The following is an 18,977-nucleotide window of genomic DNA, read 5'->3' on the forward strand; positions in this document are numbered from 1 at the left end:
TTAGCTCATTAGCTATCAATGGACTAGTCTTTACTTTACATTTTATCATTAGCTCATAGCTCATATCAATGGACTAGTCTTTACTTTACATTAGTCAGTCTTTACTTTACATTAGCTCATATCAATGGACTACATTAGCTCATATCAATGGTCTAGTCATTACTGTACATTAGCTCATATCAATGGACTAGTCTTTATTACAATGGAGTAGTATTTACTTGACATTAGCTCATATCAATTAGCTCATAGCTCATATCAATGGAGTAGTCTTTACTTTACATTCATTACTGTACATTAGCTCATATCAATGGAGTCTTTACTTTACTTTAGCTCATAGTCTTTACATTTACTTTAGTAGTCTTTACTTTACATTAGCTTATATCAATTAGTCTTTAGCTCATATCAATGGACTAGTCATTACTTTACATGGTCTAGCTCATTATCAGTCATTACTGTACATTAGCTCATATCAATGGACTAGTCATTACTTTACATCAATTAGCTCATATCTGTACAATGCTCTAGTCTTTACTGTACATTAGCTCATATCAATGGACATTAGCTCATATCAATGGACTAGTCATTACATTAGCAATGGACTAGTCATTACTTTATTCTCATATCAATGGACTAGTCTTTCCTTTCCATTAGCTCATATCAATGGTCTAGTATTTACTGTACATTAACTCTTATCAATGGACTAGTCATTACTGTACATTAGGCAGTGGTCTAGTCATTACTGTACATTAGCTCATATCAATGTCTTTACTTTACTAGCTCATATCAATGGACTAGTCTTTACATTAGCTCATTATCAATGGAGTAGTCATTACTACATTACATTAGCTCATATCAGTGGTCTAGTCATTACTGTACATTAGCTCAATGGAGTAGTCTTTACTTTACATTAGCTCATATCAATGGTCTAGTCATTACTGTACATTAGCTCATATCAATGGACTAGTCTTTACTTTACTTTAGCTCATATCAATGGAGTAGTATTTACTTTACATTAGCTCATATCAATGGAGTAGTCTTTACTTTACATTAGCTTATATCAATGGAGTAGTCTTTACTGTACATTAGCTCATATCAATGGTCTAGTCATTACTGTACAGTAGCTCATATCAATGGTCTAGTCATTACTGTACATTAGCTCTTATCAATGGTCTAGTCATTACTGTACAGTAGCTCATATCAATGGTCTAGTCATTACTGTACATTAGCTCTTAACAGTGGTCTAGTCATTACTGTACATTAGCTCATATCAGTGGTCTAGTCATTACTGTACATTATCTCGTATTTCACTGGCGTCCCATCAGTACTAAGAACCCATCAGATCTCTCCTATGATGTTTATAGCTGTCGACTACACACATAACCTCCCTCAATATGAGCCTACTACAGTGGTGTAGTGCTGTTGTTTAGGTGTGTGAGTGCAACAATTTGTTAAAAAAGGATGTCATAACTTCTCAGTCAAAGTTTGTACCAACAGATATAGCCTATTGAATATTATTATAGAATATGCATAAAATGCATCTTCCAATGGCAACGTCTGCCCTATGCTCACACATATTGTCCCAAGACAATTGTATAGTTTATATGTTTATTTGTTACATGCTTCGCATATACAATTGACGTAGACTAACAGTGAAATGTTTACTTACGGGCCTACCCAAAAATGCAGAGAAATCACCAAGTTAGGCATATGTCATTTCAAAATAGCCCATCATCACTGTCAATCCTGAATAATAATTGTTCACGTTTTACTAGTGAAATGTCCAAACTGCATGCAGATCATTTGATCTCAATCAGTTTCATGGGAATATGCATGTAGAGTTTCTTCAATGACTGTTTTGTGAGAGAATTAGAGCAGATGATTTTAACAAACTATTATCCTTTCTTGTATTTTGTTTCAATCAAAGCATACAGTATAACCTACCTAGTGGCGGGTAACCATCCTAAAAGGATGAGGAGGTGTTTTTGGTGTAACAGTATCGTTATAGACTTACTATGCGGTTATATTTGTTATTATTCTTATTCTTTTCTCTATTGACACTAGAGTATGATGCCAGACTGACTCAGGTTTTAGTGTAGGGCAGTGGATCCAGGGATGTGTGTATGTGTCTGTCTGTCTGTTTGTGTGTGTCTTTGTCTCTTGTATTGGTCATTAAGTGAATCATGGGGGAGGTGGGTAGGGGAGGGTACTGGGAGCGTGCGGGCAGGAGAGGGTTTTCTTCAGCCTTGCAGCAGAGTGTCCCCACCTCTTCCCTTTTCCCTTTGGTCTCAGGCTCTGGGCACAGGTAACACTCCATAAGGATATTATCACAGGTCATGGTGAGAAGTAGAGGCCTGCCTCCACGTGCCCCTGCTAGTTTGTATGTGTGTGTGTGTGTGTGTGTTTGCGTGTGTGAGTGTGTGTGTTTTGCCAGAGGGACTCACCTGCACCTGTCATATGTCCTCCAATCCCGTTGTGTCTTGCTGTTGATGTGTCTGCCTGTTTGCTGCCCTCTGTGACCCCCAGCCAAGCCCCCACGCTGCACGCCTACCCTCCTTTCACTCCCTCGATCCCAGGTGCTTGCTGGCTCTCCAGCCATTGCCGTGCCAACAGAACAGCCCATATTCTTTAGCTGGTGATCTGGGAAGGGAAGCAGCATGGGTTGGTCCAGGCTCCATCAGCCACCTCTGGCAGCTGCAAGCCACTGCAAGCTGACTGACATGACCCTCACTGTGCCCACACACAACCATGCCACATGTTAGCATCACGTTAGCCCCACGTTAGCCTCATCAGTTAGCCTTAACAGTAACATATGGAAGAAGAGAGAAGATGACCTTACTTAACTCTATCTAGTTAGAGTGCTTTGTATGGAGTCCCTCTTGTTAGCCTGTTTTGGAGTCATTTGTTTTGATGGTAGGAAGTTGATTGAATCAGACTGAGACTGTCATTCCCTGTGGGTGGGACACGACTCTAGACATCGACAGCAGGCTTTGGGTTAGATCCAACCTTTAATGAATCAGCATACAGGGAGATCATAGACTAAGGAAGGAAAGAGAAATGGAAAAGATAGATTAGGACTGAGTGCGTAAAGAGGAAGGACAGCAGGAGATGTTGGATATGAGAAAAATTGGCGTGATTCAGTAAAGATAAGATAAACGGAAGACAAAGCAAGGTGTATCAGTTGTTGAGATGTTTGGCACTTTGACCTCTCCCTATTCCATCATCTTATGTCTCCCCTCAGTCAACCCCCTCCCCTGCAGTCTACGGTGTGAATCCTCCTGACAGCTTTCCCCTCCAATCACAGCCAATCAAGAGACCCCCCTTGAACCAGGCTCATCCACATGACCTGTTTTGCTTACACTTACCTGTCTGTCTGTATGTCTGTCTACATTCATTGTCTTTCTCTGTCTGATGCCGCACTTCTTACTCTATACGTGCTCCATTATCTGCCTGTGTCCCTGTCTGTGACTGGGTGTCAACCCGTGTCTGTCTCGTTCTGTCTCTTTGTCTGTCTGATCTGGATAACTCAGTCTTATCCTCGCCAAGTGGATAAACTCTGTTATTTATTTGTTGCTCATTCAACTTCACTGATCACCTACACAGAGGGTGCAGTGATCCATTTGCTTTCTCTATAAGGCACTAAATGGATGTTAGACAGGAAGGGGAATGAGTAAAGGAATGGGGGTAAGTGGTGTAGGTAGAGCTGCAACATTCTGGTAACTTTTCCAGATATCCTGGTTAAAGGAGACCAGATTTCCTGCTTACTCCCTCTTTATTTACAGGAATCTTCCAACTGGGATTTCTAGAAAACCTAAAAAAGTTACCAGCATTTTGCAACTCTACCTGCACCACTTATCACCACTCCTTCAGTCATTCCCCTTCCTTTCTATTAGTGCCTAGAAAACAAGAGAGAAAACAAATAGATCACTGGACAGACAGACAGACATGATATGGGGCGTAGTCCTCCCTAGGTTCTGAGATGCAGGCAGCAAAAACTAGCTGAGATATTGTTTTGTATGTGCATGCCATTGCTTGAGCTTTGCTAAACTGTAGTATAATGGCACAGTGAAACTCTGCATGCCTCTCTTGTACTGTATATAAGTGAAATCCAGCCAGCCAGTGTTCATGGAAGGACACAGTGCACTAGACTTACAGTCTCTCTCTTGTGTTAGGCAGCCCAACCCAACCACAGATACTGGATTTGCATTTGTGGACTGACCCTTCACACAGAGAGAGCCCGACCAGACAGAGACATGTCTGTGGTCCTACAACAGTGACTGACCCCTCAAACGACCAGGAACACAGACATCTGTAGCCTCAATCACAGAATTACAGATACTTCAGGAACCACAATTACCATCCTCCCTCCTCCTTGATAACCCATATGGCTAACATGCCCACATGCATCCTCTAACATCCCTCTGGATTGGGATTAACCTCACTCAGCCAAACGATTAGTTCCTTGTATCTATTTGGCGGTTAACATGTTGTGTGTGTGTGTTATGTTTATACCCTCCCACATCACATCTTATCCCTCCTTTTCTCTTTTTCTCTCGCTCGCCTACTTATTTTTCCTGTCAGCCTTTCTGATGTACTGCCTCCAGCCATCCCCCTCCCTCTCTGACTCGACCTCTTATTTTGCATGCCCATATCTAGTCCGTTTCTCGTCTCTATTCTTTAGTCCTTATTGTGCTCTCTTACTAAAAGTAAGTCTTTGTTTTTTTTCTCCCAGCCTCTTATCCTCTCCTATCTCCTCTATTTCTCTTCCAGCTTCAACTGAACTATGTTGTGGTGTCTGTCTCTGTCTCACGTTCATTTTAGTCAGTAACCTCACTTTGTTCATTCTGTTAATCCTCCTAGTCTTAACAAAGACAAATCCCCCCTTTTCTCTGCAGAGATAAATCTTCAAATCTATTTCTTCTTCTGCACTCATCCTTCCCACAGCACCCATTCCTAATCCCACTTCCTCTCCCTCCATTTCTACAGTGCACCTGCACTGTTTTTCCTCTCTTCCTCTTGTCATTTTCCAGTGTGTAACCTGTAATTAGTGTTGTTTGTCTGTGTCTTGACTTGTGTCACCTGCTATAGCTCAGCATGTCTTCTGCTCACCAGACTGTTACAACATATTGTCCTCCCCCACCCTGTCCTCTTTCTTTTACTCTTTTTGTTCATTAATTGTGTTGATTTTTGTGTCTGTTTTGCAAATATCACACTGTTACATGCTTGTAGTGACTAAGGTTTGGAACTAAGTGTGCGTGAATGCGTGTGAATGCGTGTGTGTGTGTGTGTGTGTGTGTGTGTGTGTGTGTGTGTGTGTGTGTGTGTGTGTGTGTGTGTGTGTGTGTGTGTGTGTGTGTGTGTGTGTGTGTGTGTGTGTGTGAGTGTAAGTCACTAAAATTCCCTTGTTACTCCCAAGTCTGGGGACATTATTAGTCACATTCAGATCTGGACTCTGGATAGTCTAGCCCTTACACAAGACCTTGCAGCCTCACCTGTGGTGGGAAGCCATCACAGAGCTGAGGCTGGCTCTTTGTCTTCAGAAGCAGGATTCTCCTTGTGCTCCATTGGCCTCTCTCTCCGTGTCCGTCCTGACTGTGTCCCCCCCTCCCCCAGCAGGAGCCTGTGTAAACCTGGAAGCCAGACCCCAGATGAGGCAGGCCGCCTCGGGAACTCCTCCGTCACAGACTTGGCCAACTCTGTCACCACCAGCGACATTCACATGGTAAGGAAATCCGCTCCCTTCCTTTCTGTCTGTGTTAATGATTGTTCATCTGTACTCCTCTCTGCATGTCTGGGTTTGCCCACCGCCACCCACTTGTAGCAGCATTTAGATTTGCAAGATGTCTTAAATGACAAAACGTGCTAATTACATGACATTTCCCAACCCAGCTTGGCTATCACAAAGGAGAAACTCAGTAGAATATGCTTTATTCAGCAAAAGCTGGTAATTACGCTGCGAACACAGTGCTGTGAGTGCTGGGTGGACAGGGCGCGGGTGGGGGATGGGACTGTGTTATTATGTGGGTTGCACGTCTGCGTTATGGAGGTCCCGATGATGCTTAATGATGATACTTTCACTTTGAGGGGGAGCCAACAGGGCCTGTCAGTTGGATCAGACCTGCAGTTGGCCACGGTCTCTTTCCATCTCTGGTCTCTCACTTCACTATGTGGGTCGAAGACTTACACTAGGCCTAGTTAATAACTATTAAAAATCAAATCAAATCCCTGAGGCACATTTGTTTTTTTCTGGGGGAGGGGGTCATTGTGATACTACCTATGCAGGTGTTTAGGAGTTTTATGTGCGTTTACAAAAGTGAGCTAAATTCATGAATCCCGGTACCCAGAATCAAATCTTGTGTAAACTGGCCAGCTATGTCAGTCTGTCACAAGAGATTGGTGTGTGTACATATTATGTTAATAATATGATTAACCTCGTGTTCTGACACTCACATGGTCTGGGGGTGGAGAGATGTGTATAGTGTAGGTGGGCTCAGTATGTGGTTGTATTTTGTGGAGGAGGAGGTTCTGTATCTATGTGGGTTTCAGGCGAAGCAATTGGGCAACAAGTATAAATAAAAATTCTGAAAAAACAGATTGACCCTGAAAAATTGTTGACAACTATAGGTGGGACAGATTTCAGGAGAGAGCTGTCTGAAAGCCGGTGTGTGCATTCATGCGTCCATGTGTGTGTGCATGTGTGTGTTTGAAAGACAGACAGACATCAGACACCAAGAGAGTGAAGGAGGAGAGATGATCAGATTTAGATCGAGGAGGCAGAGCAACAGCGAGTTGTGTGGGAGAGAATACAGAATGTGAGATTAAATTCCAGGAACTGCACCTTGGGCCAAGCCTCTGGTCCCTCTCTATCAGATAGCAGCCTTTTAACTGCGTTTCCTTCCCTCCATCAGGGCCCAGCTCCAGTTAGGCAGGGGGTCTCTCTACTCACAGAATATCTCCTGCCTCTCATCTCCTGATATACCTTCTCCCCCATTGCTCCCTCCCTTATCGCTCAGTAAAGCCCAGACATATGACATAACATTATCTGAACGTTAGGCTAGCATGATGGTGGCATTGCACGTGAGTTCCAGTGCTGTTTGACTGCCCCCTTGTGGATGAGAAACAAAGCTCCTTGTTCACCTTGGGTGTCCATGTCCCTGAGTGTTTGATCTGTGTGTTCCATGCTGGGAAAGGGTGGGGCTAGTAGGATGAGGGTTGTTGAGTGTACATAGGGAGAATCTCAATTGCATAGTCCTCGCATCCTCTCTCTTTCTCCTCGCGTCCTTCTCAAAACCCATTGGATGAGAGTGCCAGAGATCCATCCCCTCTGACCTTCTCCAATGTGTTTTGATTAGGAGTCGAGGAGAGAGGACACAAGGAGTATACAATTGCGATTCTACCATCATATAGACTGGATAAATATTAGAGTTCTCTGCTGCTGTTCTCTCCCAGCTCTCTCCAGGCTCAGAAGAGGACACAGAAGGGCCTGTGGTTGAGAAGCTGGGCCGGATTCAGTTCAGTGTGGGCTACAGCTTCCAGGACTCCACCCTGACCGTCAAGATCCTCACGGGCCAAGAGCTCCCCGCCAAGGACTTCTCTGGCACCTCAGACCCCTTCGTCAAACTCTACCTGCTGCCTGACAAGAAGCACAAGCTGGAGACCAAGGTCAAGAGGAAGAACCTCAACCCTCGCTGGAACGAGACCTTCCTGTTTGAAGGTCAGACTGTGAAATCACCCTGCACACAGAGGCTGCATACCTAATGGCGCCCTATTCCATATATAGTGCACTACTTTTATCCAAAGCCCTATGGGTCCTGGTCAAAAGTAGTGCACTACATAGGGAATAGGGTGCCATTTGGGACACACATATACTCTAGCGGGGTGGCAGGTAGCCTAGTGGTTAGAGTGTTGGGCCACTAACCAAAAGGTTGCTGGATTGAATCCCTGAGCTGACAAGGTAAAAACCTGTTGTTCTGCCCCTTAACAAGGCAGTTAACCCACTGTTCCCTGGTAGACCGTCATTGTAAATAAGAATTTGTTCTTAACTGACGTGCCAAGTTAAATAAAGGTTAAATAAACATTTTTTTTAAAAGCTACAGTACAACTACTGCACATTATAAAAAACACATCTATACACATAACTAGACTTTATGGCTATTGGTTATCCTGTATAAAGTCTTAAAGAGTACTCCTTAAATCTCTGTCCAGCACATATCAGCCTCTTATCTGTCTGTTTATGTATCTGTCTGTTCCCCCCAGGGTTCCCCTATGAGAAGGTGATCCAGAGGACCCTCTATATGCAGGTGCTGGACTACGATCGTTTCAGCAGGAACGACCCCATCGGGGAGGTGTCCATTCCCCTTAACAAGGTGGACCTGGGCAACCAGCAGACCTACTGGAAGGAGCTGAAGCCCTGCAGCGACGGCAGCGTGAGTAAAGTACACACACAGACTAGGACCGTTGCAGAGGGACAGGAGAGGAGGGGAGATGAGGGGAGGGGTGGAGAGAGGGAACAAGGAGGGATGACTGGGAGACAGAAGGGGATGGAGGTGAGTGGGAACAGGGAGGAGTGAGAGGGTTGGTGAGTGGGAACAAGGAGAAGGAGGGATGACTGGAAGACAGAAGGGGTTAGAGGAGATGGAGGGAGAGAGGGTTGGTGAGAGGGAACAAGGAGATGGAGGGAGTGAGAGGGTTGGTGAGAGGGAACAAGGAGATGGAGGGAGTGAGAGGGTTGGTGAGAGGGAACAAGGAGATGGAGGGTGAGAGGGTTGGTGAGAGGGAACAAGGAGATGGAGGGAGTGAGAGGGTTGGTGAGAGGGAACAAGGAGATGGAGGGTGTGAGAGGGTTGGTGAGAGGGAACAAGGAGATGGAGGGTGTGAGAGGGTTGGTGAGAGGGAACAAGGAGATGGAGGGAGTGAGAGGGTTGGTGAGAGGGAACAAGGAGATGGAGGGAGAGAGGGTTGGTGAGAGGGAACAAGGAGATGGAGGGTGTGAGAGGGTTGGTGAGAGGGAACAAGGAATGGAAGGAGATGGAGGGTGAGAGAGGGTGTGAGAGGGTTGGTGAGAGGGAACAAGGAGATGGAGGGAGTGAGAGGGTTGGTGAGAGGGAACAAGGAGATGGAGGGTGTGAGAGGGTTGGTGAGAGGGAACAAGGAGATGGAGATGGAGGGAGTGAGAGGGGGTTGGTGAGAGGGAACAAGGAGATGGAGGGTGTGAGAGGGTTGGTGAGAGGGAACAAGGAGATGGAGGGTGTGAGAGGGTTGGTGAGAGGGAACAAGGAGATGGAGGGATGAGAGGGAAGGTGAGAGGGAACAAGGAGATGGAGGGAGTGAGAGGGTTGGTGAGAGGGAACAAGGAGATGGAGGGTGTGAGAGGGTTGGTGAGAGGGAACAAGGAGATGGAGGGAGTGAGAGGGTTGGTGAGAGGGAACAAGGAGATGGAGGGAGTGAGAGGGTTGGTGAGAGGGAACAAGGAGATGGAGGGAGTGAGAGGGAACAAGGAGATGGAGATGGAGGGATGAGAGGAAGGTGAAGGGGTAGAGGAGATGGAGGGAGAAAGAGGGTTGGTGAGAGGGAACAAGGAGATGGAGGGAGAGAGGGTTGGTGAGAGGGAACAAGGAGATGGAGGGAGTGAGAGGGTTGGTGAGAGGGAACAAGGAGATGGAGGGAGAGAGGGTTGGTGAGAGGGAACAAGGAGATGGAGGGTGTGAGAGGGTTGGTGAGAGGGAACAAGGAGATGGAGGGTGTGAGAGGGTTGGTGAGAGGGAACAAGGAGATGGAGGGATGACTGGAGGACAGAAGGGGGTAGAGGGGATGGAGGGATGACTGGGAGACAGAAGGGGGTAGAGGGGATGGAGGGATGACGGGAAGACAGAAGGGGGTAGAGGGGATGGAGGGAGAAAGAGGGTTGGTGAGAGGGAACAAGGAGAAAGAGGGATGACTGGCAGACAGAAGGGGGTAGAGGGGATGGAGGGAGTGAGGGTAGGAGAGAGGGAACAAGGAGAAGGAGGGATGACTGGGAGACAGAAGGGGGTAGAGGGGATGGAGGGAGAGAGGGAACAAGGAGAAGGAGGGATGACTGGGAGACAGAAGGGGGTAGAGGGGATGGAGGGAGAGAGGGAACAAGGAGAAAGAGGGATGACTGGGAGACAGAAGGGGATAGAGGGGATGGAGGGAGTGAGGGTAGGAGAGAGGGAACAAGGAGAAGGAGGGATGACTGGGAGACAGAAGGGGGTAGAGGGGATGGAGGGAGAGAGAGGGTTGGTGAGTGGGAACAAGGAGGGATGACTGGGAGACAGAAGGGGGTAGAGGGGATGGAGGGAGAGAGAGGGTTGGTGAGTGGGAACAAGGAGGGATGACTGGGAGACAGAAGGGGGTAGAGGGGATGGAGGGAGAGAGAGGGTTGGTGAGTGGGAACAAGGAGGGATGACTGGGAGACAGAAGGGGGTAGAGGGGATGGAGGGAGTGAGAGGGTAGGTGAGTGGTGATGTCATTGTGTTTCTCAGGGGAGTCGAGGAGACCTGCTGGTGTCACTGTGCTACAACCCTCAAGCCAACACCATCACTGTGACCATCATCAAAGCCCGCAACCTCAAAGCCATGGACATTGGAGGCACCTCCGGTACAGTACATACAATACTCTGTCATCACCTATTTCCTGTGCTACAGTCTGTCTACCTTAACATGTGTCAATGTGGTTTCAGAATCTCTCCATTCCTCGGCATCCCAAATGGCACCCTATTCCCTAAATAGTGCACTACTTTCTATGAGCCCTGGTCAAAATAAGTGTACTGCATTGCGATTAGGGTGCCATTTGGGATGCAACCTCTGTGTTTAAGTGATGTAACATCTGTGTTTGAGTGATGTAACATCTGTGTTTGAGTGATGTAACCTCTGTGTTTAAGTGATGGAACCTCTGTGTTTAAGTGATGGAACCTCTGTGTTTAAGTGATGGAACCTCTGTGTTTAAGTGATGTAACATCTGTGTTTAAGTGATGTAACCTCTGTGTTTAAGTGATGGAACCTCTGTGTTTAAGTGATGTAACCTCTGTGTTTAAGTGATGTAACCTCTGTGTTTAAGTGATGTAACATCTGTGTTTGAGTGATGTAACCTCTGTGTTTAAGTGATGGAACCTCTGTGTTTAAGTGATGGAACCTCTGTGTTTAAGTGATGGAACCTCTGTGTTTAAGTGATGTAACCTCTGTGTTTAAGTGATGGAACCTCTGTGTTTAAGTGATGTAACCTCTGTGTTTAAGTGATGGAACCTCTGTGTTTAAGTGATGTAACCTCTGTGTTTAAGTGATGGAACCTCTGTGTTTAAGTGATGGAACCTCTGTGTTTAAGTGATGGAACCTCTGTGTTTAAGTGATGGAACCTCTGTGTTTAAGTGATGGAACCTCTGTGTTTAAGTGATGGAACCTCTGTGTTTAAGTGATGGAACCTCTGTGTTTAAGTGATGGAACCTCTGTGTTTAAGTGATGGAACCTCTGTTTAAGTGATGTAACCTCTGTGTTTAAGTGATGTAACCTCTGTGTTTAAGTGATGGAACCTCTGTGTTTAAGTGATGGAACCTCTGTGTTTAAGTGATGGAACCTCTGTGTTTAAGTGATGGAACCTCTGTGTTTAAGTGATGGAACCTCTGTGTTTAAGTGATGGAACCTCTGTTTAAGTGATGTAACCTCTGTGTTTAAGTGATGGAACCTCTGTGTTTAAGTGATGGAACCTCTGTGTTTAAGTGATGGAACCTCTGTGTTTAAGTGATGGAACCTCTGTGTTTAAGTGATGGAACCTCTGTGTTTAAGTGATGGAACCTCTGTGTTTAAGTGATGGAACCTCTGTTTAAGTGATGTAACCTCTGTGTTTAAGTGATGGAACCTCTGTGTTTAAGTGATGGAACCTCTGTGTTTAAGTGATGGAACCTCTGTTTAAGTGATGTAACCTCTGTGTTTAAGTGATGGAACCTCTGTGTTTAAGTGATGGAACCTCTGTTTAAGTGATGAACCTCTGTGTTTAAGTGATGGAACCTCTGTGTTTAAGTGATGGAACCTCTGTGTTTAAGTGATGGAACCTCTGTTTAAGTGATGGAACCTCTGTGTTTAAGTGATGGAACCTCTGTGTTTAAGTGATGGAACCTCTGTTTAAGTGATGTAACATCTGTGTTTAAGTGATGGAACCTCTGTGTTTAAGTGATGGAACCTCTGTGTTTAAGTGATGGAACCTCTGTGTTTAAGTGATGGAACCTCTGTGTTTAAGTGATGGAACCTCTGTTTAAGTGATGTAACCTCTGTGTTTAAGTGATGGAACCTCTGTGTTTAAGTGATGTAACCTCTGTGTTTAAGTGATGTGTCTCCCCCATCAGATCCCTATGTGAAGCTGTGGCTGATGCACAAGGACAAGCGTGTGGAGAAGAAGAAGACGGTGACAATGAAGTGCTGTCTGAACCCCGTGTTCAACGAGTCCTTCCCCTTCGACGTCCCCGCCCACGTGCTCCGAGAGACCACCATCATCATCACCGTCATGGACAAGGACAAGCTCAGTCGCAACGACGTCATCGGCAAGGTACCGCCCCCTCGTAACGCCCAGACCACCAGCCACTTACATCACCAATCCACACTGACCCCTGCTGGCACATACTGAGACACACACACACATGCACACGCACACATACATACACACCCACACACACACTCACTCACACACAAGGATCCTGCTCTCACACACACTAACACAAAGACACATTAACAGTCACTGTCTCAAGATTGCTCTTACATACTGACATGGTGAGATTGATATCCATTGATTGTGTGGTTTGTTTGTGGCACAGAGGCACTATCCCATTGATTTTCTGACACACTGTAACCCTCATACAGGCTTCCTTACTATGGATCCAGTGTCTGATAGTGACCCCTCAGTAAACCAAACACGCCTCATCACAGGCGCTGGCCCTTTCACCCATAGTCTAATCACCACCAGTAAAACACAGCTGCGGCTTGCTTGGGAGCCTTCATCTCTCTGTCTAAACATAAGTCTCATTCTCACACAAATCTTTCCCCCTGTTTCCCCTGCTCTGAAAATTGCTGAGAGTAAAACAGCTGTTTCATCTTAATGACTCTCCTCAGCTCCCGATATGAATTAAGTTCAGATTAGGGTGATTGGCAGGCTTTATGGTAACAGCAGGGACACTCCAGACTTCAGAGAGTTCAGTTTACCTCTCTCTGTTTGAGTATGAGTAATATCGATCTCTGTGACGTCAGATATCCTGCTTATCCATCTCACCCCCCTCGCTCTCTTTCACTCCATCTCTCTCTCCTCCTCCCTTCCTTCTCTTCCTCTCTTTCTTCCCACCCTCCCTCTTGCTCTCTCTCAGATCTATCTCTCATGGAAGAGTGGTCCGGCGGAGGTGAAGCACTGGAAGGACATGATGGGTAAACCTCGTAATGCCGTGCAGCAGTGGCATGCCCTCAAGGCCTGATACTGTAGGTCCAGTCACATCCACCCAGACCACCCCAGCCCCCTGCCCTGCCCTCCCACCCTGTCGTTATGCACAAGGCTGACTCGCTGCAGAACATGGGTACAAATAGCCATCCAACGCATCCACCCTCTCCTCCTGCCTGTCCTCTCTCAGATCCCTAATGAACTTCTCCTTCCTCTACTCCCCTCTGTTAAGCTGAGTCTTGTTGCTTTTAAGTTCTCTCAACCGTTGTTTTTTTACTCTGTTTTACTCTGGAGCAGCACACTCTGCCAGCCCTAGGGTGAGCCCCAGGAATCCAGTTCCACCATTCATCCTGTGTCTCTCCATCGTTCTCCTGTGGCAGTGAGGGGAGGCTTCTTCTCTCCCTAATCACTGCTCTCTCTGTCGTCAGAAGCAATCTGGTTGGCTGTTCATTATTGTTTTTTGCTTCCTCACGTTGACCCTTTGGTCCGATCTCTTCTGCAAACACACAGAGAATATAACAGGAAGGATCGATAGAGAGAGAGAGGCAAACCAATGGAATAGAAGAGGGCTGGACTGTCTGGATGATAATGGAATTAGACGTGACACTGTCACTCCACCCCGTTCATCATCTCTGATCTCTTTCTCTCCCACCACTGTAGTGATTCTTCCCCGGCTGGACCCCCTTGTTGTCTGTGCGTGCTGTGGGTGATGTGCTGTAACTCCAAATGAAGTTCTAGATGAAAAAAGGGGAAAATGACTGATCATTTACACTGGTCCATGGGGGAAATGTAAAAAGACGTTCCTATTTTCTGGAGAGAAAAAAAAGAATAATGACAGAAAAAGAGTAAAGTCATCAATGTTGTGTTTTGTTTTTAAAAAGCCTAAAGAGACCAATCAAAATGTTCTTCCAGAGACAGTAAATAGAAGCAAAAAGACAGCTATTATTCTGTCGTATTCTCTGTGTGTGTGTGTGTGTGTGTGTGTGTGTGTGTGTGTGCGTGCGTGCGTGCGTGCGTGCGTGCGTGTGTGTGTGTGTGTGTGCGCGTCAGTGAAAGTTAGAGCGAGAATGCGAGTGCAAGTGTGTGAAAGATTTGGGCTTGCACTGCTATCAAATGAATAACAACAATATTACTGATAATAATGATGACAATAATAATCATCAGTATTCTACTGGATATGTTTGAAGACTTGGAGAGGTCACAGCAGCTAACCAGTGACAGAGAGAGAGGGGTACAGTCTGTCGGGTAGTGCCTGCTACCTGGTGTGGAACAGTAAGCAGAGGAGGAACTTGACATGAACCACCAGTCTTCATCTGAGCTGCTTTCTCTCAATTGCATCATCCACTGCAGATAACCATAAATAAATGCCCCTCTCCCAACCAAGTCAGTTTAGTTTATAATGGAGCACTAAGCCAAATGATCTTGTCCCCATCAAGGTTTATAACATTACCTGTTTGTCTCTGTCAGTAATTTTCTGTAATTCTGCCTGTCTATTGGAATGTGTGTCTGTTACGTCAGTTAGTCTGTTCCATTACTGGCCAGACCCCTCTGCTCTTTCTTGCTCCTGATGTTAGATAGTTAGGGTGTTCGTGGGTCTTCAGGACCAGGCTGTTCCATTACTGGCCAGACCCCCTCTGCTCTGTTCTGCTCCTGATGTTAGATTGTTAGGGTGTTCGTGGGTCTTCAGGACCAGGCTGTTCCATTACTGGCCAGACCCCCTCTGCTCTGTCCTGCTCCTGATGTTAGATAGTTGGGGTGTTCGTGGGTCTTCAGGACCACGGCTGTTCCATTACTGGCCAGACCCCCTCTGCTCTGTCCTGCTCCTGATGTTAGATAGTTAGGGTGTTTGTGGGTCTTCAGGACCAGGCTGTTCCATTACTGGCCAGACCCCCTCTGCTCTGGTCTGCTCCTGATGTTAGTTAGGGTGTTAGTCGGTCTTCAGGACCACGGCTGTTCCATTACTGGCCAGACCCCTGTGCTCTGTTCTGCTCCTGATGTTAGTTAGGGTGTTAGTCGGTCTTCAAGACCACGGCTGTTCCATTACTGGCCAGACCCCTGTGCTCTGTTCTGCTCCTGATGTTAGTTAGGGTGTTAGTCGGTCTTCAGGACCACGGCTGTTCCATTACTGGCCAAACCCCCTCTGCTCTGTCCTGCTCCAGATGTTAGATAGTTAGGGTGTTTGTGGGTCTTCAGGACCAGGCTGTTCCATTACTGGCCAGACCCCCTCTGCTCTGTCCTGCTCCAGATGTTAGATAGTTAGGGTGTTTGTGGGTCTTCAGGACCAGGCTGTTCCATTACTGGCCAGACCCCCTCTGCTCTGTCCTGCTCCAGATGTTAGATAGTTAGGGTGTTTGTGGGTCTTCAGGACCAGGCTGTTCCATTACTGGCCAGACCCCAGCTGCTCTGTGCTGCTCCTGATGTCATCCTGGTGTGACCTGTTCCAAGCTTAAGTCTCTCTCTCATCACACAATGGGCTGAAGGATAACTACAAGAGTAATAATATCAACTAAACCTATTTTCTGTTTACATTTGACTGTTTATTTGTGTCTACTGAATGTGTGTGTGCGTGTGTGTTTGCAATGTGTGTATGAGTGTGTCAACATCTGACTGTTAGTTTGTGTGTTTGTATTTACGGTGTATGTATGTGTGCTCGGTGTTGCCATTTTTATTTTCTTAATATCGAATCTGTTTTTTTGGCTGTTTTTATTCTGTATAAAGTAATTTAGATGTTCAGTTAATTATTTATGTTGTCGCTGATCGCTAAGAAGAAGACGCTAATGATTACTGGGATGTTGGAACGTGACAAAGGGCATGTGTCTACTTTCTATTTGTTGGGGTTTTATGGGTTGGTTGGGGAGGGGGCCATAGACATTTGAGTGTCTTGAGTGAAGAGAGAAGGAAAGACAAGGGAGCGGGGAGCTCAATACATCTGACAATACCACATACAGCATATTCTATTCTAGCCCTCTTCTGTTGGGTAGAGGGACTGTTCACTCAGGCCTGTGTGCATCAGGGGCCTTGTGTTCTGGTTTATCATTTAATAGGTGGCTTACAGAACCACGACACGCTGTCCCTCCGCTCTAGGTCTGGCCCAACACGCTGTCCATCCGCTCTAGGACTGGCCCAACACGCTGTCCCTCCGCTCTAGGTCTGGCCCAACACGCTGTCCCTCCGCTCTAGTTCTGGCCCAACACGCTGTCCCTCCGCTCTAGTTCTGGCCCAACACGCTGTCCTTCCGCTCTAGGTCTGGCCCAACACGCTGTCCTTCCGCTCTTGCCCAACAATGTGTCCCTCCGCTCTAGGTCTGGCCCAACACGCTGTCCCTCCGCTCTAGGTCTGGCCCAACACGCTGTCCCTCCGCTCTACGTCTGGCCCAACACGCTGTCCCTCCGCTCTAGGTCTGGCCCAACACGCTGTCCCTCCGCTCTAGGTCTGGCCCAACACGCTGTCCCTCCGCTCTAGGTTTGGCCCAACACGCTGTCCCTCTCCTCTAGGTCTGGCCCAACACGCTGTCCCTCCGCTCTAGAACTGGCCCAGCACGCTGTCCCTCCGCTCTAGGTCTGGCCCAACACACGGTCCCTCCGCTCTACGTCTGGCCCAACACACTGTCCCTCCGCTCTACGTCTGGCCCAACACGCTGTTCCTCCCCTCTAGGTCTGGCCCAACACGCTGTCCCTCTGCTCTAGGACTGGCCCAACACACTGTCCTTCCGCTCTACGTCTGGCCAAATACGCTGTCCCTCCGCTCTAGGACTGGCCCAACACGCAGTCCCTCCGCTCTAGAACTGGCCCAGCACGCTGTCCCTCCGCTCTAGGTCTGGCCCAACACACTGTCCCTCCGCTCTACGTCTGGCCCAACACACTGTCCCTCCGCTCTACGTCTGGCCCAACACGCTGTCCCTCCCCTCTAGGTCTGGCCCAACACGCTGTCCCTCCCCTCTAGGTCTGGCCCAACACGCTGTCCCTCCGCTCTAGGTCTGGCCCAACACATGGTCCCTCCGCTCTACGTCTGGCCCAACACACGGTCCCTCCGCTCTACGTCTGGCCCAACACGCTGTCCCTCCCCTCTAGGTCTGGCCCAACACGCTGTCCCTCCGCTCTACGTCTGGCCCAACACGCTGTCCCTCCGCTCTAGGTTTGGCCCAACACGCTGTCCCTCCCCTCTAGGTCTGGCCCAACACGCTGTCCCTCCCCTCTCTGTCTGGCTCAACACACTGAGACTAAGACAGGCGAGGTCTCCATACGTCAGTGCTGACGTACTTCAAAACCCCACTGTGACACACATGCTTTTTGGCATAAGGTGCTCTTAAACAACACCCCTCCCCCTCTCCTCCATATGCTCTCACTCCCCAAGTGTCACAGAGAAAAGGTGAGACAGACAATGATCATCACCTCATTTGCATCCCTGCCATCTCTCCAGGCAGAGCAGAACATAGCAAGGCACCTACCTGCTCCTAAAATAACTGGGAGCAGTCACCTCCCTGCCTCATACTGAGCACACACGCAAACGATACATCATTATGCATCAAATGCAGCATTAAATTGAAAAGATCAGCCAGAATAGGAAACACAGATAAAATGGCACAATTCAGGTGAAAATGAATTATTTGTCTGAAAATAAAATAGGAAGCCAGGTATGGTCCATTTGCCTCTGAGGCATTGAGCTGGGATTCTTAGTAGAGCCCAGTAACAATTCAAAACACAGATCTAAATAAATCTGAAAACTGATCAGTGGTCACTCAGATTGAAATCACCCTAAATGTCTGATTAGGGCTCTCTACACATATATTGGAGGAGATACGAGGAGGATTGTCCAAAATAGGCCAGGATTTTGTGACATTGTATAAAGGATAAATGAAAATTGTGTATGTAAAAACTCATCAGTGTTAATTGGGGATGTTTATCTGTATGTCCTTGACATCCCTTTGTCCCATCTCTTGCTCTCTTCTGTTCTCTCTTTAGTCACACATCTGTGGGGTGCACAATCTTATATTTCAACCATTTAAAAAAAAATCTGTACAGTGTATAAATATATAAATGTGTACATAAAAAGAAGAAACTTCTAAAATAGTTTTTGTTGTTTTTCTAAAGCTGATTTACTGTGGTATTTCATAGTGACTTGTGGCTTTCTCTCCCTATTTGATTTCCATCAGAGGAACTTAGTAAGGTTTCTAACTGTTCCCTCTGGCTAGTACTCGTTGAAACAGTAGTTCTGTTGCAGTAAAAACACTGTTGTGAAGAGTCAAGTCTGAACCTCGCCTTCAAATCTGGCCTTCGACTTGAACATCAAATTCAGTTCATAGAGGAATGATATACTGTACATACACTGCTTTTCTGTCAAACCAAGCTGCCTTGATTCCTTGAATTACTGTAGATGTAGTTTACTTTCATATTTTCACAGCTATGCATTTCAGAAGTTGGTAGCTAATCTAATGAGTAGCAACATGTTAGAGCTCAGTTTGGACTCATACAGGAGTATGTTTTGACTATTTTTGACAGGCTATAAAAGTGGTTTCTAAGTGCTGGTTTACACACAGTTGTATTATTTTG

At 46.7% G+C, this 18,977-nt stretch overlaps 1 protein-coding gene across 32 annotated transcripts in view; it reads left to right on the forward strand.

Moving 5' to 3' along the window:
- Nucleotides 1-18,930, forward strand: part of LOC118362600 (synaptotagmin-7) — a 110,296-nt gene extending 91,366 nt beyond the window's left edge. For 4 of the 32 annotated variants that reach the window (XM_052483712.1, XM_052483663.1, XM_052483721.1 and 1 more), the window contains 6 exons: nucleotides 5,611-5,719; nucleotides 7,447-7,711; nucleotides 8,254-8,423; nucleotides 10,500-10,614; nucleotides 12,353-12,552; nucleotides 13,361-18,930. In XM_052483712.1, coding sequence (XP_052339672.1) covers nucleotides 5,611-5,719; nucleotides 7,447-7,711; nucleotides 8,254-8,423; nucleotides 10,500-10,614; nucleotides 12,353-12,552; nucleotides 13,361-13,465 — 964 coding nt within the window. In that variant the 3' untranslated portion in view covers nucleotides 13,466-18,930. The remainder of the gene's footprint in view (nucleotides 1-5,610; nucleotides 5,720-7,446; nucleotides 7,712-8,253; nucleotides 8,424-10,499; nucleotides 10,615-12,352; nucleotides 12,553-13,360) is intronic. The other 28 variants (XR_008083843.1, XR_008083844.1, XR_008083851.1 and 25 more) reach the window with 28 other exon arrangements.
- The last annotated feature ends 47 nt before the right edge of the window (nucleotides 18,931-18,977 follow it).

Source organism: Oncorhynchus keta, chromosome 2 (genome assembly GCF_023373465.1).
Source record: "Oncorhynchus keta strain PuntledgeMale-10-30-2019 chromosome 2, Oket_V2, whole genome shotgun sequence".
In the NCBI taxonomy this organism is placed as follows: domain Eukaryota; kingdom Metazoa; phylum Chordata; class Actinopteri; order Salmoniformes; family Salmonidae; genus Oncorhynchus; species Oncorhynchus keta.